The sequence below is a fragment of the Thunnus maccoyii genome, chromosome 15, assembly GCF_910596095.1.
Source record: "Thunnus maccoyii chromosome 15, fThuMac1.1, whole genome shotgun sequence".
In the NCBI taxonomy this organism is placed as follows: domain Eukaryota; kingdom Metazoa; phylum Chordata; class Actinopteri; order Scombriformes; family Scombridae; genus Thunnus; species Thunnus maccoyii.
The window spans coordinates 12,908,015-12,929,214 of NC_056547.1; the positions used below are offsets into that span (position 1 = coordinate 12,908,015).

The following is a 21,200-nucleotide window of genomic DNA, read 5'->3' on the forward strand; positions in this document are numbered from 1 at the left end:
GCTTGGCACAGTTATGGTGAAACTGGCACTGTACAATCAATTTTATCCAGTGCTGATTCCAGGACTATGTATTTGGGCAATAACCCCAGACATTACCATATGGCACAGCAAGTGAGCTTTGAATCCTTGTTTTAATCCTCCGCTCAGTGAAGCCTGTGTATCTCTTGAAAAGCATTCATAGAAGCTGAGAAGTCATGTAGTGGTTACCTCTAGAACCATCCATACCTCAGTTGTGGTTGGATCAAACGCTACTGTAAATAGATATGTTCTGTTTCTTTAGCCCCCTCAGCTGTGCCCCATCTGAATAAAGAAAATACAAAGTGGAACGGGCCACTTATTTTCCTTTTGAAATACATTGTCTGACATTTGGTAGCTCTTACTAGTGGTTACAGGCTTGGCAAAAAAAATGCATAATGACTTCTACTGAATCCACTGTGAATGTGGATGGCCACAGTTGATATAACATTTCTGCCAGAGCTCATCTTACTGAAGGGGTGGAGTGTTTTGTTAACACGCTATATTTAGTAGAAATTTCCCTCAAAAGCCCACAATGTGAGGCCTAGTCCTATCCCTCAGTACACCAAGCACCTGGGCTCGTCAAAAACTGCTAATGTAAGACCGCCTCAGCAATGGTCTTGCTTCATCAGTGTGACAAATGGCCCCTTACTAAGACTGATGCACTTGTGTGTCTGTGTGTGTGAGCAGTGGCAGGGTGCATGTGAGTTTTACCTAATGTTTATGTGCATGTTTTGTAATTGGGATGTGAAGCTCTAGGGTCCATGCTGAGGCAGCATGGTGCTGTTCAAACCAAGCCAGGGTAATCCTGGATTAGAGCTCAGGACTTGGGGTCAACCAACAGTCACAGACTGCACTGTGAAGGTAGAGGAGGCCATGGGTGGGGATTGGGCTGGCGCACAAGACAAGTAAGGAATGATGGAGAGGGAGAGAGATGCACATTGTGAGAGAAGAGAGAGAACGGAGAGTGGTGTGGAAAAGCAGGATTGTATGGGAGGCCAAGGATAAGGTGTAGCATGAAAAAGCAGGTGTTTCCATCCAAATGTGCAGATTTAAAGTGAATCTTCCAGTCAACAAAAGAAAATGCAAATACATGTGTGTTACATCAACTATTGTTATGTGTTACATGTTCAACCTGCTTGCCTAAACACAAGGCTGGGTTTCACACTACACATGACAACCCATCATGACCACATGTCAAACCGTTCACACATGTGAGTAGGACACGGGTCAGTCAGTAGGTGAAATTGTTGTCCGCTCAGATTAGCTAGTTAATCTGTCGTCCCACGTCGACCCTTTCTTACCTGTTAAATTGGGTTACATGTGTGCTCTCTGATCTCACAGTGGGTAGTCTACATGGGTCACTGGACAGGGGGCTACCCTTCTTTCACTAAGCCTCGACTCATTCCTGACACATACCATATGGTGTTTATAGACTTACACCAGTAATATATCTAGAATAGTATTAATGTCCAGTACCGTTCTCACATAAAACGTTCTCTTAAATGATTCAATCTGTTACAGTCACCATTTTGCACATCTTCTCGATATCAATATGCCAGCTTTCCCCTCCCAGCCAAGTGTTTAGACAATTTTGCAATATTTAGTTGAATTTTCACTGAGAATTTCTACTAAACAGATTGCATGTGCACAAAATGGCTGGATGGAAACGTTCTTAATGAGTGTCAGCAGAATAGTGAAGGAATGAGGAGTAGTTTTCAGGAATAACACTCCTTTCTTCGTCGAGTTTGAAGAAGCTACAGAAATGTAAATGTCATTAGGTCATCAAATTTGAAAATGTGGAGGAATATGTGGTGTAGGTTGGGGCTGTCTCTCAAGACAAGGATGAGAAAGGTGAAAGAAGTAGAAATAACAAAGAAAGAGGAGTCTTCTAAGGTCAGACGGGGGGGGGGGGGGGGGGCGAGAATGTTGGGGACACAAGCACAATGTTAATGAGGAAAGAACATGTGAAGAGAGTAATGTGTCAAAAGCAAAGCAGAATCTTGTAATGTCAAAGAAGGGTGGGCAGAAAGGGGGGGGGAAATGTGGAAGTTAAGGGTGAAGTATGTTTAAGATAAATCTAAATGAGGATGAAGGAGAGATTTCAAGAAAGAGATGTAAAGAAGTAGTGGCAGTGGTGATCATTATAAGTGACAGTCAGTGGAAACGAGGGATCTGATGAGTTTAGAAGAAAAGAGGAGAGTCAGAAAATGACCTACACACCTAACAGATGGTGAAAAGGTAGAATAGGCTAATCTGTCTACTTTTATTTGCTATTGAATGCTTGTTGAAAAGAGCGATTTTGCAGGGACACCATGATCTTGTTGTGTTTACTACTGATAAATGGAATATGACTCTGTGCCAAACAAATCCTACTGGATCTTACCTCCAGGTGGCTTGAATACAATACAATATTTTTTGTGCCATACAGTAGATGATCACAGAATTGTATCCAACAGTTACCTGTAATTGACCACTGTCCAAACAGTCATAAAAATGCTTCCTGAATGACTTCCTGAAGGTGTGTGCTTCATAGTCCAAAGCTAATTTTGCTATTTCTTTGACTAGGATCATCAGGTATCCAGACAAGAGGTGGCGTCCTCTCGACCCCCGAGGGACCCGATGGATCCCTGCACCACCGGCAGCAGCACCATCACCAACCTTCTCTGTTTCACTCCCACGGCTCTGCCTCCTCTGCCTGCCTCTCCCCCTCCCAGGACTGTTGCTTGGATTCCTCCCTGCCCCACCACTCCCATAGGGCACAGCCATCCAAACACAGCCTCCACCACGTCAACAAAATCCTGCGTGCAAAGAAACTGCAGAGACAAGCTCGTACAGGAAACAATGTGGTGAAGAAGAGGGGTCCCGGACGTCCCAGGAAACACCCATTACCCTCCCCGCCGCCATCCCCACCCCCTGTCGTCGAGTTAAATCAGACCCGACACAGGGACAGAGGAGGGGACCGGCCAGCAGGGAGCAGGGGGTGGGAGGGGGACACTGTTACAGATGCTATTGAGTCAGTAGTCCAGGGCCAGCGTAGGAAAGGTCAGAAGAGGAAGCACTGGGAGAGAGATGGGGATGAGGAAGAAGAGGAGGCGGAAGAGGACGGGGAGGTAGAAGAGACTGAGGAGCGATTGCAAGACAGAGGAGAGGAGAACCTGGGCAACCTGGTGGCAAGGTCCAGAGCCGGGTCTGGAAGGAGTTGGCTTACCCAGGACGAGCTGAATCACTTTCGTGGGTAAGCAGATTTTCACTACAGTGTTTTTGTTACACCTTCATACTGTAACCTTGACTGTGGGACTCAGACAAAGATTCAGAGTGAGTACTAGTGTAAGAATTTAGTGTTGTTATATATAGGAACATTTATTAAGTCCAGTCGTCACTAGAAACCGAGTCATGGTTCTAATTTTAGCTCAGTGGAGGGCAAGCCAGATGGCCACTGCTCCCCAGAACGCCCAGGAACCGTCTCCAGGGAACAAGCTCCACCCATCCCCATAACCAGCCAACGGGAGAAGAGAGCAGCCAGACCTCCAAAGAAGAAGTTCCAGAAGGCGGGGCTTTACTCTGATGTGTACAAGACTGAAGAGTGAGTCCCAAAGAAATCTTAAAACAAAATAATCTTTTTCTTTGTTTATTTCACTTACAAACACACCACCATATGCAGTTTTTCTGCACTGGCTGCTTGTGAACTGTTTTTACATTTGACTGTTTCTGTACCGTACCTTGTAGCCCCCGGAGTCAGCTTCTGCAGCTAAAGAAAGAGAAGCTAGAATACATACCCGGGGAACATGAGTATGGATTGTTTCCCGCTCCTATACATGTTGGTGAGTCTCAGTTTGGATCTTTTTTTTTTTTACCCAACACCTCCAATTTTTTAAAACACAGGATTTGAGCATGTCATGTTTTTTATAGGCAGAGTTAAAATGGGAGCCTGTCGCATTAAGTCGGATGGATAACTTTGTTGAGTAAAACCCAGAAAAGCTCTCAGCGAAGTTACTCAGATAACTCAATAAACGTGTTTTTGGGAACAGCACTTTCCTTTTTTCATTGAATACAGGCCTGTAATTTCAGCTATGACTGGATGAAAAACACACACATTTTTTCATCAAGAAGTCACACTCCTTATTTATATTTACTGAATATTCATGAATTGTGCTACACTACCACTAATATATTAGTAATTCATATGGTTTAAAATGACTTTCTTCTTCTCTTATGCTTCAATTTTATTTTCCCTCCCCAAATTTTCCTGTCTTCGTCTTTTCAGGGAAGTACCTGAGACAGAAGCGCATTGATTTCCAGTTGCCTTATGACATCTTATGGCTGTGGAAACACGATCAGGTAATCAATCATGTTGAGAACTAAGTGTTTGTTGGGTTTTTCCGTCTTTAGATTAAAGACTGATGGGTCGTTTCAAAAGTCATAGCATCAGTAGAGCCCCTCATAAGTATACTTTCTCTCTCTTTAAGTTGCTCAGTGTTTATCATTCTGTTCTTTTTTTTTGTTTCAGCTTTACAAGAGGCCTGATGTCCCCCTTTATAAAAAGATCAGATCAAGTGAGTACCTGGCTTTGCTCTAGTGATCCAGACAGAATGTAAATTGTAGACTGATCAATTTATGTACTTCCACTTCCTTGTTTAATCCATGAGTCACAGAGATACTTGCTTTATTAGTTACCTTTCGACTTTGACTGTTCTTTGTCATTAATTGTTTGCATTGTTTGCAAAACAGGAATTCAAAGTATTTGATCTTCTCATTGCGGGTCACACTTCACGAGAGAGTGTCGATGCATGTAAATGTGAAATGGTAACGCCCTGTTTGTGTCACAGATGTCTACGTGGATGTCAAGCCTCTCTCTGGTTATGAAACAACTACATGCAACTGCAGACCTCCTGTGGACCTGAATGAAAAAGGCTGCCTGGATGATTGCCTGAATAGGTAAAGAGACAGAAATGTTGGTAGTACAGCTCATAATAATGTCTTTCTGGAATCAATACTCAAGTTTAGTAATTTTATTTTTGGAAAACTTTGAAATTTATTGACAAAAATGTCTGCAAGGAGCAGCTAATACAAGTAAAAAATATACAATTTAATCACAAACACAGCTCAGTTCTTGTTATACATTTGTGGAAATTGACAAATATCTTTAAATTAATATTTTTTTCAATCGCCCATTTCCCCAGGATGAGCTTTGCTGAATGCTCTCCCAGCACCTGTCCATGTGTCGATCAGTGTGACAACCAGCACATCCAGAGACATGAATGGGTTCAGTGTCTGGAGAGGTTCCGCGCTGAGGGCAAGGGCTGGGGCATACGCACCAAGGAGTCTCTCCGCTCCGGACAGTTTATCATCGAGTACCTGGGGGAAGTGGTTAGCGAACAGGAGTTCAGGTGAGACAATCTTGGTCATGTACTGCGCAAGAAAATCTTGTGTGGTAGCTCTGCCCTTATAAGTATGTGGATGTGAGAAGACACTGCCTATCTTTATCTACATATGTAAACTAATGAAGTGCTGCCTTTTCTTTTAATCTTCCACTTCCTCTATATTACCATGTTTCAGGAGCCGTATGATGGAGCAGTACTTCTCCCACAGCGGCCACTACTGTCTGAACCTGGATAGCGGCATGGTGATTGACAGCTACAGAATGGGCAATGAGGCACGCTTCATAAACCACAGCTGTGAACCCAACTGTGAGATGCAGAAGTGGTGAGTGCCATAGCAGTTTTAAGCCAGTTCCCCCCTCTTAATGTCCTTGCGGCACTTTTGGGTTCTCACCAAAGTCCAGCTTTGGCTAAGCTTATTCAGGACAGAGTCTGAGAGGTTGCCACAACTTATCAGATAATCAAGCCAGCCTTGGCACAAACTACACTTGTTTGACTGTGATGACAAAGAAGGTGCACCGCTTTGATTCACACACGATAAGACTAGGCGCAGGATAACAGATTTGATGAAAGCCTGATGAAGAGCCAATAGGGTCGAAACGTTGCCTTTCAGTCCAGTGAAGCTCTCCATATTCCCATTAGGAGTACCAGATGAGTAGGATTTACCACATCGCAATAATTAGGAACTGTCCGGTACATCATCAGTCACATAGAATAACTTGGAGGCAGACACGTTGCTGAACAAGTGAAGCTGAGAGTGTTAGATTTTTGGGAGAGGAGAGTGGGAGATACTGATCGTAAAATGTTTAATAATTTTTGTTTCTTAATGGCAGCTGCTTCTATCACTCGGTTAACGAACTGGAAAATAGACAAGCCTATATAGTTTCCCAAATGGCTTAAATTGCTGTTTTTGTGTCTGATGATTTGGTTGAGATAGGGAATATGTTATTTGCTTTGTAATAGGCAAACTGATTATGATGAAAGTATTAGAAAGGCCAGAAAGATGTTGAGCATAGAAATAATTATTTTGGTACGGTATGATTGTAATAGAGACAAGGCCAGCCAAACCACAAAAACTCTTTTAGTAATTCCATTCATGACATTTCACATGCAATCAGAGAACAGTTTCAATCTTGTAGCTGTGTTTGTATTTTCATGCATGTAAATGTCAGATTGTTTTTCAGTTTTAGGTTCATATATATAGGTTCTTATTAAGACAGAAATTCTCAATTATATCCTTCTTTTTTTGGGTGGGGTGGGAAGGGATTTTTTCATTTATTCATTACAGTTATACAGTGAAGATACTGTAGCTAACAGTGCGGACAAGAGGTAACAGTATATGTTAATTGCTAGTTCGCTGCCCTAGTTTGGGTGTCTTACACGATACCTTTAAAAGGGACACGTGTAGCAGGTGCACTTCATTGTAAACGAGAATGCTCTGCCACTAAACCCCTGGTTGTGTGGTGGTAATCTGATGAGATCAACTCAGTCACTCTCTGCCAGTGTTCAGAGACCTAAATGGCTTAAAGGCCTTGCACCACGCCAAAACAATTCACCGGTTTCCTGGGGGATTGTTCTCACAGCATGGTTAAATCCACTGCAACCGGAGACCTGTACTGAGCAAGCCTCCCTTGTGCCTGACTTTTCCAAGTGAAATCTACTTGATTTGCGGTGGTTCGCCTGAATATGGTGAATGTGCAAAATGTGTCATCGCAGTTTAACGCTCAAAAGGATTTGATTTTGGACGGCTAATGACCTCAGAGAGACGACTATGAAATTGTAGCCTCTGCCCTCCAGCATAGACCGGCTCATAATCTAGGGCACTGGTCGGTGTGTGTGTGTGTGTGTGTGTGTGTGTAATGTAGAGTGGCTGGGCTGAAATAAAAGACTCCGCAAGGATGGAGGATTTTCAGCACAAAGCCTGACGAGTCATCCATCTTGTCACAGAAGAGAGATTACATGCAACCGGGCCTTAGATACAGCTGTAGTGCCTGAAGACAATGCGCTGAACCAGCTTTTTTACCCCTATAGAAGGAATAAATTATCAAGAGGCTGGCAAATAGAATAGTGCGCTTTATTCTTAGAAGAAAGGCGAAAAGCTGGAGCACTGCTTCGTTTGGAGAGGAGAAAAATAGGGATTACTACGTGTTGAGTGGTTGCCAAATCGAGTAAATGAAAACCAAGACAGCCCTTTTCTCTTTTTGTCCCGATTTTAAAATGTCTTAATTTAATTGTCACTCTGATAGGGATAGTTAAACAATATGTTTAAAATCAAGACAGGAACTTGACTTTAAACTTGACTTCAGGGAGAGAATATCGCTCACTTACCCCATTACCCCTTTTATACAAAGCTCCTAATAGTTTTGTTTCCCACGCTCCGGCCCATGGACGAACAATGTAGAGTATGATGTGCTTCCCTTGGTTGTTGTCAAAATCTCTCATTGGAGACCAGAAAGCTTCACCTAAAAATTACGTCATCTGACATGTTCCATTATTTATTTATTTATTTTTCTGATGTGAATTTATAACATTATTTCAAGCGTTCTGGAGCTTTTCACATGATAAGACCAAGGAATATATTTGGAAGTAACTTTATTTTGACCCCCAATCAATACATTTTACCAGAATATGATATTATTTTGAACTACTGCTTTTCAACATAGACTGTAAGATCCAGTAACCTGACTGGTCATGCGCTCATGCCAGAAAGGGAAAATATCTTTCTAAACAATCTTTCCTTTAACCTCCACTTGGCATATTTACAGTAGCTAATTTCAACAGTTGTTTATTTAAAAAAATGTCCTCGTGCTTTATGATTAAAATGATTAAAATTCATCGTGTGGATGCTGCACTCACTCATTTCTCTGTGACTTCCCTCCTTTAGGTCGGTGAACGGCGTATACAGAATCGGTCTCTTTGCTCTCAAGGAAATCACCAGCGGTACTGAGCTCACCTATGACTACAACTTCCATTCCTTCAACACAGAGGAGCAGGTGAAGCACCGTCTCTGAAAACACACATACACACATGACTGTCATAGTAGCTACGTCTATTTTTACAAAACCGTGACCTTTTTCTCACCTACTACAAATCATTGCTATTTTTGCACTTTATTTATCTGTTGCCCTACAGCAAGTTTGTAAGTGTGGCTCAGAGAGCTGCCGGGGCATCATCGGAGGGAAGAGCCAGCGTATTAATGGCCTGCCTGGGAAGACGGGAGGGACTCGGCGACTGGGTCGACTCAAGGAGAAGCGGAAGTCCAAACACCAGCTCAAAAAACGAGTGAGTGATGACTGTATATAGAAATACTGAGAAACTTGTTCAGTTGTCTTTAAGACACTTTAAGTGAAAACTACAGCCCATTGTTATCTGCCTCAGTTATTACCTGGTTGATAAAAGATTTGTCCAGCACTGTCTTGTTAAATATCAGGTGCAGTGTCTATGTAGGGCATGAATGTTTCTGTGTCTCAAAGGAACTCTTAGTGGGCCACTAGGTATCTAAAAAAGCATCTCTGAAAACCTTGAAGGGTATACTGTTGAATTGGGGCTGAATGGTATGACCTAAAACGAATATTATGGTATATTTTGAATATTGACTTTCAGCAATATACAAGTAAGAAGCTTTCAAATAAGTTGTCAAATTCTGATTGAACTTGTTGTTAGATACTTGTTAAATAGATGAGTAGTGTTTAACATTGAACTTTAATCTGACTTCCTTTATCTTCAGGAGGAAGAGTCGAGTGACAGCAACAAGTTTTACCCTCATCTCATGAAGCCCATGTCCAACAGAGAGAGGTACAAACACACACACACACACAAAGCCAACATGTAAGAGAAGCAGAACTCTTCTCAGAGCGATAGATAGAGGATGTTTGATCTAGTATACCTGATCATGCTCAGTCTGTAGGTGCCTGTGTGCAGATTTCTACAACAAAAGGCCGTTACTCAAATCCAGTGGGATGAAACGAATTACTTTTTCCCCCCATATTTTTTTGGCTGATGTCAGACTACATTTTTGCCAGCAGGTGCGAAGCAAAGATTTCCATACATACCTCAAGGGAATCTTATTTTGTTGCTTATTTGACATTTGTAATGAATGACTTCTAGACAAAAGCTCAGAAAAATGCCAGTTCCATAGTTTCCATATAGTATGCCGACATGTTAGTGCATGCTTAAACAGAGTTTTTTGACTTACTGGTGAAATATTACAGCATATGAACAACTTTTTGAATATATTTCAGTTTTACCAAATAAATCCAATGCATGCAGTCTTTGATCTCAATCTCAGTACTTCCTTTACAGAGTGGTTTAATGGTAACCAAGACTACCCCATTTAAAAGAAGAACTTCCATCAGAGAGCAAAGCACATCTGACATATAAAAGTGTGAGGTGTGAGTGTTGATAATGGATACGCGCTGTCTTTACACACAGATGTACAGACGTTAACTCTCTCCTGTCTTCTCTCCTTCAATCATCAGGAACTTTGTGCTCAAGCACCGAGTGTTTCTCCTGAGGAACTGGGAGAAGATGAGGGAGAAGCAGGAGTTGCTCAAAAGGGAGGGTGAGAGAGAGAGGGACGCCAGCAGCCTGTCCATATATACCCGCTGGGGAGGAGTCATCCGTGACGACGGCAACATCAAGTCAGGTGTGTGTGGGAGTTTTAATAATGTGAAGAGAAAGTGATTGTAAATTTTTACAAAGCAAGAAAAACCTGAGCGCAAAGACAGTTGTGAGGGAACTGTAGATTTTCTTGTTGAATGTGAAAGAACTGGACATATAACTTAACAGTAAATGATCAGAAATGAAATAAAATTGAGTAAAAATCTATCTGGTAATAAATAATATCCACTCCCCGTTTCCAGATGTGTTCCTGACGCAGTTCTCAGCCCTGCAGACGTCGCGGTCGGTGCGAACAAGGAGACTCGCTGCTGCTGAGGAAAACACAGAAGTCACACGCACTGCTCGCCTGGCGCACATCTTCAAGGAGATTTGTGACATGATCACCAGCTACAAGGGTTAGTTTTCTATGTGAAGAAATAAAGTATGCGCCTTTGTCTCTGTGTGTTTAGTCACCCAAAGAAATTCACAGCTGTGTCTGTTTGCTCTTATGCCCTCTATGGAGTTTCACATTTGTTTCATATCCTTTACTCGATCCCTGGCATGCACACACACACACACACACAAACTCAACACATATGGCGTCCAGAGCAACAGGCAGTTTTTTTTTCTCTTACTTTGAAACAAGTGGTGATTATTACAATCAGGTGCCAGATAGGGAAAGTAGATTTTTTGACTTTACATCTAAATGTAATGGAAAGACTGCTTCAGGTGGCGTCTAAACTTACATGCACACAGTTAAAATGTAAATATTGATGTAAAAAATGCGATAAGCAACATACAGAATGCTGCATTATTGACCTTGGAAGGTCCAAGCACAAGGTCCACTGAATATTAGTCGTTGATTGGGTTATTGCTCTAAAAATACATGTTTCTGAACATGCAACCTTGAAGATTCAAGATTAAGTTTATTGTCATTTTCTTGTGTATTTGCATACACAAAAAAAACGAAATGCTGTTCCTCCCAACCCACAGCAGTACAACAACAACAACAGAGAGGATAAAGATATACTGTATATCTAAAAATTCCCCTTAATATGATAAAAAACATATAAATCCCAAGAGAAAAACAACAAAAAAGAAAGAGCAGTTCACAGCACAGTGCATTAACATGCATTTAGAGAGTAAAGTACATGTCTCGATGTAGACAGCTCTTGCATGTCAATTAATGACCAGCACCTACTAGATGTTGTACTATTCTATTTTATATCCTCATTAGTGTGACCTCTAGTCTGACCTGAGGTCTTATCAGGCTTCTAAAACACATCTGTCAACGCCTCTACACACAGATCTAATATTCACTGAAGGATCAAGCTCCATGATTGAAAAATAATGACACAAGATTTTTTTTTTTTTTTTTACCTTACCTCAGATTCAGCTGGCCAGACACTTGCTGCTCCGCTGGTGAACCTCCCGTCGCGGAAGAGGTAAGAGAGTAGACCTGCATATCGCCTAGATCATTCATAATGTTTTAATGTTTTCAAGACAGCAGTGTTGCTATGTTATCTGGCCTGTCAGTGTACAGCACCCACATATTGTAACTATTTTATCTTTGCACCACACATTTCAGCCGTGACAGAGCGTGCTTTGATTCTCATCCATTGTTGATGGTTATCACACATGGTGTCAAAACAATTACAGCTCATTTACCGGAATGGGACTAATACAATGGGCTGTTCTAAAAATGTATAGACTCACAGGCTGAAAAACACCAAATGTTTTCAATTTTTGTTGATTTTGCTGTTTGAATGTTTATAAGTTCTGATAAACCAGATTTCCAGAGACTGATGTGGTTGCTTTTTTTGCGTTGCAATCAGGAACAGCCAGTACTATGAGAAGGTGTCCGACCCTCTGGACCTGAGCACCATTGAGAAGCAAATCCTCACCGGCCACTACAAGACTGTTGAAGCGTTTGACACTGACATGTTGAAAGTATTCCGCAATGCTGAGGTAGGCAGGTGTCCCATCAAGTGTTCCCATTATTTCTCCCTTTTCTATGTGACAGTGAAAACTGCAGCAGAAGCAGCTGTTAAACGAACAGCAGTGTACTTGTGCCTTTTACATCCATAATTTCATAGTTTTATTGGTTGAGCAGCGCATGAAAACCAGAAAAGCTGAGTATTTAAAAGGATGACATTCATGAGGATGATTAGTCACCAAACTAGTAGTACTTTAGTCACTTTAGCCACCAAAGCTGAACAGTTTAAAGCCCTTTGTGACCATAAAGTTACAGGAACTATGGAAGCAGAGGATCTAAACTCAGGACTTAAACTAGGAACTGAAAGTCCCCTTCGTGCATTACTCTTTGTGTTTCCACCTCATCTGAGGAACCATGAAGATGAGGCAAATTAGACCCATGACAGGCAACACTTTAAGTCCTACTTTTTAGCATTTATAAACAGTATACAAACATTTAATAAATGGTTTATAACACACTATAATGTGGTTGTTCACAGATATAAGTATAAAGCATTTATAAATGTTGGTATAATGCTCATAAATGTTAAATAGGGGACTTAAAATAAAGTGTTACCCGATGACAGATTAAAAAATGTTAGTGGTGATGGAAACCAGCTCACTTTGTTCTCTCGTCGCCGCTCCCTCTCCCTCATTCTTTTTCTAGCTCTCTCCACTGCTGCTCCCTCTCGCTCTCTCTTTGCTCTCAGCTCGTTTACAATCACTCTCTTTTGAAAACATGTTTAATGTTAATAGACGACAACAAACGTCCACCTCTCGACCTCGTAGTGATACAAGCTGTACTCAGTGCTTTCTTGTTTTATGAATGAAGCAGTACACTAAGTTGTAGTTGCCAGGGTATCTGTGTGTGACCAGTCAGCAACATTCAGCCCTGCATGGTCCCAGAGTAGGAACTCATTTGTACAACTGGAACTACCCTGAAGGACTGAAATGTAGTCCCTGGTTTCTCCGGTTGAGATGCAGGGGAAGTTCCCCTTGGTCCCTTGTGAAATTTCCTGTGGTTGACACCTCATAGCTGGTGATAAAGGGTAAACTCACTGCCACTTGAGAGCCACACCTAATTTTGAATGAATTTGTACCAACATCATTATACTAGTCTAGTGGATCATCATCCTTTATTCGAAAATATTCAGTTGCAAACTAGATGTTAAATCAGTGTCATAGATCCGTTCATTTTGTCAACAATAATCAGAAACACTAGAATTAAGGCTGAGGCTGCCGCAGCATCCAGTCTTCATCGTTTAAAACCGTTGATCACAAGAACACTTGTTACTGTGGGGCTCCACCACATTATTCCTCCCACTCAGTCGGTGCTTTTCTTTCTTCCGCTCTCAACCACAAACACCTCCCAAATGGGATATAACTTCATGACTGCTGATCCCCTGCACACGCGTTGCAGGCCCTTTTGATTTACATCTGTATAGCTTAGCAGTTTAAACAAGTGCCACTTGAAGGCTCTCAGAGGAGCTTACTCTTCCAGTCAGAAGTTTGAAGTGGACATCTAAATTAGATTCACCCTTAGGTCCCAAGGCCCTTTTTGGCTGACTGACAAAAGGGGAATGTGCTTTATTGTTGAATTGAGAGCCGTGGGGGGTAGCCTTGTCGGTAATATTTTGGCAGCTAAAAACACTGTTTGGAATGTATCTTTCTGTGTAATTGTGATTGTAATTGTACATTAAGATGATTTCCTATGAATTTATTTATGTTTTTATTTTCCTACCAGAAATATTACGGCAGGAAGTCATCGGTAGGCAGGGACGTGTGTCGGCTGCGGAAAGCCTACTACAGCGCCCGTAACGAGGCTGCTGTCCAGATCGACGAGATTGTGGGCGAGACCGCCAGCGAGGCCGACAGCTCGGATTCGCTGGAGCGGGACCACGGCCACCACTATGGAGGACCGGGGTCCCACGACAAGGACGACGACGTCATCCGTTGCATCTGTGGAATGTACAAGGACGAAGGCCTGATGATCCAGTGTGAAAAGTGCATGGTAAGAAACAAAGACGAAAAGGCATGTTACTAAAAATGTTAATGGTGATAAAATCTGTACTTTAATTAGCAAAGAAAGAGAAATGTATTTTCCATTTTATAATATATTTCTTGTCTTACTGGCTGATAGGTTACACCAGTTTTAGTGAGAGCATTTCTCACCTAACTAAGGAGTACTTTGTCAAGGATATTTTCCGAAAGAGGGTGCACAGTCAGTCCTTTGTGTATATTATTTATTTTTAGACCAAGAAAACAAGGAGGGTTACAAATATTGATGGAGCTCAAGTTCAGAAAATACCACAGTTGTGAATTAAAACCTTGTGCAGAGGAGATTGATACAAATGTGAGGTGTTCACATCACTCTTATTTTTTAAGAGTGAATCAATGTCAATACCAGCTGCGGTTATAATTGATTGGACAATCTGTTTTTTTGCTTACATGTGATTAAACATTTGTTTTTCTGTTTTTCTAGGTTTGGCAGCACTTTGACTGCATGCGGCTGGAGACTGAGGCGGAGCACTACCTGTGTGAGCAGTGTGACCCTCGGCCCGTGGACAGGGTACGTCTATTCCCTCGAAACAGCCATGAAAGCCAGAGTGTAATGTTGTATCCAAAACAGTTACTCTTCTTAGAACACTTGAGTTAATGTCACCTTTCATGGGCCTAATAATTTGCCTCCAGCCTCCTCCACCTAGCCTTACATATATGTGTTGTTGTTGTTGCTACAGGAAGTTCCCATGATACCCCAACCCAGCTACGCCCAGGCCGGTTCTGTCTACTACATCTGCCTCCTTAGAGATGACCTGCTGCTACACCAAGGTACAGAAACACTAGAAACCAGCAGTCATGTGTTTTTGAAACTGTTTAGTTAAGGCAGTTTAAGTGGACTATATTATTTTAAAGGGTAGACTTTGTCAGCTCCTTGTTGACAGCATGTCACTCAAACATAAAGTTTTATGGAAAAACAACAGGAAAGTGTATTATCCAGGTAAGTCTAGCAGAACTAAGTTTGCTATGCAATCAATCACGCCTTTAAACATTTTGACTTGTCAAAACATGACTCTCTGTAAAGATTCAGACAAAGAACTGTTACAGCCTGTCAAATGAGTTATATATGACGCGGTCAATTTCTCGTAAAATTGTACCATTGTAGACAAGTAACCTGTCAGTCTGTGTGCAGGTGACTGTGTGTATCTGATGAGAGACAGCAGACGCACACCCGAGGGCCAGCCTGTCAGACAGTCTTACCGTCTCTTGTCTCACATCAACCGAGACAAACTGGACATCTTCCGAATTGAAAAACTCTGGAAGAATGAAAAGTAAGTCAATTGGTTGCAGCTTTGTGAACAACTAGTATGATTTACATATAAATAATATGCATATAATACATATAATGTGTAATAAAACTTGTGATTATTGATGTGCTCATAAGTTTGTGTCACATTGTGTTATATTCTGGCCTTTTCTGTGTATCTATTCAAACTCTGAAGGGGTGAGCGGTTTGCCTTTGGCCACCACTACTTCCGTCCTCATGAGACGCACCATTCTCCATCACGGCGGTTCTACCAGAACGAGTTATTCCGCATGCCGCTCTACGAGATCATCCCCCTGGAGGCAGTGGTGGGAACCTGCTGTGTCCTCGATCTCTACACTTACTGCAAGGGTGAGGGGACACATGCTGATGTGGATGTGTGATTAGAGGATGACGGTTTGAATCGTCAGATCAGTTAGTGAATCCTCTCAAAAACTAGAAATTCAGATGTGTTTATATACAAACGTATATATGCATTCACAACTTGAACATTTTCTGAAGACAAATTATGGCATTTCTTGACTAATACAAAGTAAATGTCCTCCTACAGGACGGCCTAAAGGTGTGAAAGAGCAGGATGTGTACATCTGTGATTACCGCTTGGACAAGTCGGCTCACCTGTTCTACAAGATCCATCGTAACCGCTACCCAGTCTGCACCAAGCCATATGCCTTCAACCACTTCCCCAAGCGGCTGGCACCCAAGAGAGACTTCTCGGTGAGTGATGGATGTCCTGACAGCGTGGGGCTGCAGCGCCAGGATCTACCACTACCTACTGATTTATAAACACTTAAAGATATTTTAAGAGTGGATGTAGTATTACAACACAGGGCACATTTTGCCTCGACATCTTGGCTCTCAGTGTTTAGGCTTCCTCCAGCACCAAGCTAACCAGAAACAAATGAGACAAAACCACACCTGCTTGTTGTTTCTGATGCAAACCACATAGTTAGAACTTGCAGTAAACCATCAAAATACCTGTTTTGTAATTTGGTCGCTCGTGTTAGCACGTTAACAGCTTTATATTTGGTTTGGATACTTAAGCACAATATAAATTGTAACGCTTACAGACTTGAGGAGGAGGAGCAGGTCACTGATTAACCATTTGCAAACCTTAACCATCTGAAGCTTAACTTGAATACATCAAACCATGCTAAGTTTTTTCTAAATGCTCTTTGACACAATTCTGATGATGACATTTTTGCAGCCTCACTACGTTCCCGACAACTACAAGAGGAACGGCGGCCGCTCGGCCTGGAAGAGCGAACGACCCAAAGGAGCTGAAGGCTGCGAGGACGACGGCTCTTCCTGCGACCGGGGCGACGACTTCCCGCCGGAGGCCGAAGACAGGAGAGGAGTGGAGGACGAGATGGACATGGCTCCGGAGGATCCCGAACTCCTATCAGGCAAGCCCCGACAAGAGGAACGGGAAGGGGAGGGAGACAAGGACGAAGACGAAGAGGAGGAGGAAGAGGACGGACAGGAGGTTGAGGAGCGCAAGGAGCTGGAGGAGAGTTCCGCAGAGAGGATAGGAGAGATGCTTGAACTCCCGTCCTCCTCGGCCTCCTCGCCGCTACACCCACCGGTGCTGGGCAGGAGGGAGGCCCAGAGGGAACGGCTCAACAAGATTCTGTTGGATCTGCTGCACAGAACACCCAACAAGAATGGTGAGGGACCAAGCACGAAGCAGGGGGGTAGGTCAACAGATGAATAAGGGTTAAAGCTTCAGATCGCTTGCTGTGACGCATCATTTAAACATATTGGATAACATTTTTTTGTACCTTTTCTGAATGGCAAGAAACTGTCCATTAGACGGAGTTGGGGATGAAGAGGAAGCACTATCTGCACTTCAGATTTTGCTATTATTCATATTTTTGTCATACTGTTTTTTTTTTTTAAAGCAATTTTCTTAACAGATGGGAACCTCGTTTTTGTTTTTTTTGTTTTTTCATCCGCTGTTTTTCCATACTTTGTCCAAACTGCAATGAAGTCCCTTCCTCCCATGCCGTGTTTCAGTCTGTTGTTTCATTGCTTCAATCTGCTGGCAAATCTAGAATCAACTTTTAACAATAACTCTCCGTGGCTCTGCTGATATTCTGTATTTTTCTTATTGTCAACAAATTCCATGAAAAAAAAACAACAACAATTAATTGATTCTACCATCACGCACCGTCTGGGTATCCAAAGCTTGATATAGCTTATTTCTCTGTGCCATAAAAACAGTTAAAAACACCTCATGTTCCTTCATCATCATGATAGTTAAATTTGAATCAACCCCACATACTCCATCCTTCTGTCAGAATAACTCACTTGAGAACCAAATGTGTATTAATCCGCTGCTGAAAATAGTCCCCAAACAAAGGCACTACAGTGTCCAGTTGTTCTAGGAAATTACTGAGCCTTTTTTAAAAATGAAACTGTAGATGCGGTAGCTGTTTTTAAAGATTTACATGTTTAAGAGCAACAAATGGTCAGAGTATATAAAGACTAAAAGCATTGTTGGTCTTAAACTCCTTCTGCAGCTGCTTCACAGTAAAAGCCATCCAAAGGCACCATCATGCCTTGTTGTCAAGCGTGAAGCAGCTGCAGGAAGCACGGAGGAAGAGTTAAAGCATTGCAGTGGAACAGATTAAGAAACAATAGGCTTTTATTTGTAGATGATTATTAGGAACAGGAAGAAAAGGAGTGTAACAAAACTTGGAATGACAAGGACTCTAGACCGCCCTGGCCAAAATGACATCTGAACACCTGAGCACGCCTGTCAAAAGTCTGATAGGCGCTTTCAAAAAGTCACAAGACGTTTTTGGACGCAGCTCCCCAGGCTTACAGTTCGAAAGAAGTTTGCCAACTCTATCAGACTTTTTTTTTTTTTTTTTTTTGAGCACTTTGAAGATTAAAGCATCAGTAGCAGAAGAAACACCTTTGCCTACCTTTACCTTTGCTGCTTCTTTGATATGAGACCTCACCTGTCAGCTATTTCTGTCTAAGCTCCTAAGCGCTCCCCCTCTTTCTGTGTTCTTCCAACAGCCATAGATGTCACTTATCTCCTGGAGGAGGGCGCTGGGCGGAGGCTACGGCGACGGACGCTCGGATTCGGTGATTTTGTTGGCAGGAAATAAACCTTGCTACGTGCCTGGCAAGCACACTGCCTTTAACTTTTGTGAGCAAGCGGGCAGAAAATGAAGAGACAGCAAGAAAGGGAAAATGAGCATTGTTGGCTATCCAACCATTAAGGACCACAATGCATCCCTGGGGGCCTCTTCCAGCTTACCTCTTCCAAGACTGTCATCTCAACTCTGAGAGGATGGAGGGGGTTCGGAAGCGCTGACTTCATGGCAATTTCAGCTTTTTAAGAGTTCTCAAGGAGCACGAAGCGGGTGCCGACCCCAGACTTCTTGCTTATTTAAGTAGTGTGATGCAAAACCTTTTTTTTTTTTTGTTTGTTTTTTTTGTTTGTTTGTTTTTTTGGAAAAATGAACATAGGAGAGATAACCCATGCACTTAAATGCATTGAACATTACAGACATGGGTAGATGAATTCCACTAGCAAGCATCAGAAACAAGTGGTACTGAATAGGGACAGATTGAGAGAGGGATGGCTAGTCAGTTTCAGTCAGTGGGGGGGGGGATGAGATTGCTGGAGAATTGTTCCCCCTAGTGGGACCTAGCTGCAATGACAAGATGTAACAAATAAAGACAAGATCTGCGCCGGGACCGATGGGGAGGGGAGGGGATGATCAGATGATATAGGAGAAATGTAAGTTGAGCAGTGTGTGTGCTCAGATGCTGCTCATGAGAAAGAAAGGGTGGTGAACTGCACTTTTGGTACCATGGATATTGTGAAGCTCTGTGTAATGTATCTATAATGAAAAACACACTAACACTCTCACAGTATTGGATGATGCAGTCTGAAAAAAAAAAAAAAAAAAAAAGCGAGTTAAAAAGTCTATTATCTTTTTCCTGTTATACTGTAGTAACTCATTTAGGAAGAGAAGAGGCCAGGGGTGTGTTTGTTTTTTAGAGGAAAGGGAGGGGAGGGAAGATTGAGTGTGCGCTTTTTTGTCAGTCAAAGTGTCTTGTTGAGGTTTTAATTTTTAATTTTTTTTTTTTTTTCGTGAGGCAGTCAGCTTCGCCCCTCTTTTTTGAAGTAACATGATTCACCAGCTTAACTAAATCAGGCGGGCGGGGGGACACCGGCTTTAACTGTAACGCCTTACACAGCCGTGCTCTCCGACTGCCTTGCGTGAGTGTGTGCGTGCGTACACACTTACCGTGTGTGTCTGTACCAGATTTCTTGAAGATATACCTTTTTAAAAAAAAAACGGAAAAAAAAAATTAAGGGCTCGATGGCAATTAACAGTTTTAAGAAACTATGGAAAACAATACTTAACATGAAATGTATCGTGATGGTCATATTTTCTTATATTCTGTGAGACGGGTGGGGCGGTGTATACTGTATATTGGGAGGGGAAGGGACTTAAGATTTTTTCTTTTTGTCTTTCGACTATGTTCCTGGTTGCCATGGAGAATGTTTTAAAAGAAATTGTGATATTTGATGAGATTTCTTCTTCTTCTTTTTTTTTTTTTTTTCCCCCCAAATGCCTCTGCTAAAAAGGGACAGCCTGCAATGTCCCAATGCGGTAAAAACTGACAGAGAAGTGACGAGAATGAGACACTGATAGAGGGAGAGTGAGGGAACGGGAAAGCTGTACAGTGCCAAGTTATGTATATATACACACTTTACATTGAGGAGTGTCTCCAAAAGCAATATCGAAAATGGATTTTGTTTATTATTGTACTGTACAGGACTCAGCCCTAAATGTATTATGATTATTATAATAATAATAATATTATAATTTCTTCTGTTTGTATTACTATAATGAAGACACTTAAGCTCGGAGGAAAATGATTTTTTTAAATGTCCAGAAAATCCCACCATAACTGTCCTGAAGACATGATAACTTGTTGAGTTTTGTTGCCTATAAATGAAATTCATCTATGTACTGCATGAGCGAGAAGAATGTCAAACGGACACAGAAGGCATTGGGACATGACGGTGACTCAGCAACAACACCTTTGTCACTGAATATTGTTAATAATATTACTTTTAAGGAGAAACGTACTCCTTGTTTTTTGCTGCAAAGTGTTGAACACTAAAAAAACAAACCAACATAAAAATGTTATGATATTTTTAAAATGGTGACAGAAACAAAAGTAAAGCTGTCAGCCCAGTATCATGTTATTATTATTATTATTTTTTTTTTTCTTTTAAAATAGGAAATGGTTCCGTTTTGTGATAGCGGTCATTGTATGATGCTTGTACTTGTATTTGTGTGTTTTGTGTGATTCGTTTAGTTATTTTTAGACAATCACAAAATAAGATGCAAGCATTGTAAATGGCAGACTGGCGGACATTTTGTGATGTGTACAGTTTGTCAAAAAAACTTCTTCCACTCGTTAAAAGTTTGTAATTATGATTCTTAAGTCATGGAAAAAAATGCTGTTGGTTTTTACTTTTTTGTTTTATATTTGTTTTTTTGTTTGTTTGTTTTTTTAATAAAAAGCACTACATTATTGTGAATACACTTCATGTCGTTATGCTCTGAATACTCTTTAGATAGTTCACACAAATACAAAACACTGTAGCAACATGTCCAGCTCTGATTTTATTCAAATCCTAAAACTATGATCTGTGAAATGTTTTAAGATATCTATAGTGATATAAAACAAAGGAAAGCATAAAATCCACACATTAAGAGGGTGGATTATAGATGATATTTGCCATTGTTTGCTTGATAACTTACTCAAACAATATAAAAAATATAATATAATATAGAAAATAACTTCCCAGGGATTGGGTTAATTTGTTTCAGCACTAGAGTTTCTCAGAAATAACCAGACAATCAGAC

General features: G+C 41.5%; 1 protein-coding gene across 6 annotated transcripts in view; it reads left to right on the plus strand.

Annotated features, from left to right (window-relative positions):
* Nucleotides 1-20,876, plus strand: part of ash1l (ash1 (absent, small, or homeotic)-like (Drosophila)) — a 32,371-nt gene extending 11,495 nt beyond the window's left edge. For 5 of the 6 annotated variants that reach the window (XM_042434896.1, XM_042434897.1, XM_042434899.1 and 2 more), the window contains exons 5-27: nt 2,584-3,253; nt 3,428-3,601; nt 3,745-3,839; nt 4,283-4,356; nt 4,526-4,571; nt 4,845-4,953; nt 5,199-5,405; nt 5,575-5,721; nt 8,281-8,389; nt 8,529-8,678; nt 9,124-9,191; nt 9,875-10,041; nt 10,259-10,411; nt 11,386-11,440; nt 11,831-11,963; nt 13,714-13,980; nt 14,452-14,538; nt 14,708-14,798; nt 15,160-15,298; nt 15,470-15,642; nt 15,842-16,008; nt 16,499-16,985; nt 18,319-20,876. In XM_042434896.1, the coding sequence (XP_042290830.1) occupies nt 2,584-3,253; nt 3,428-3,601; nt 3,745-3,839; nt 4,283-4,356; nt 4,526-4,571; nt 4,845-4,953; nt 5,199-5,405; nt 5,575-5,721; nt 8,281-8,389; nt 8,529-8,678; nt 9,124-9,191; nt 9,875-10,041; nt 10,259-10,411; nt 11,386-11,440; nt 11,831-11,963; nt 13,714-13,980; nt 14,452-14,538; nt 14,708-14,798; nt 15,160-15,298; nt 15,470-15,642; nt 15,842-16,008; nt 16,499-16,985; nt 18,319-18,410 (3,860 nt within the window). In that variant the 3' untranslated portion in view covers nt 18,411-20,876. The remainder of the gene's footprint in view (nt 1-2,583; nt 3,254-3,427; nt 3,602-3,744; nt 3,840-4,282; nt 4,357-4,525; nt 4,572-4,844; nt 4,954-5,198; nt 5,406-5,574; nt 5,722-8,280; nt 8,390-8,528; nt 8,679-9,123; nt 9,192-9,874; nt 10,042-10,258; nt 10,412-11,385; nt 11,441-11,830; nt 11,964-13,713; nt 13,981-14,451; nt 14,539-14,707; nt 14,799-15,159; nt 15,299-15,469; nt 15,643-15,841; nt 16,009-16,498; nt 16,986-18,318) is intronic. The other variant, XM_042434901.1, reaches the window with a different exon arrangement.
* Nucleotides 20,877-21,200: the final 324 nt, after the last annotated feature.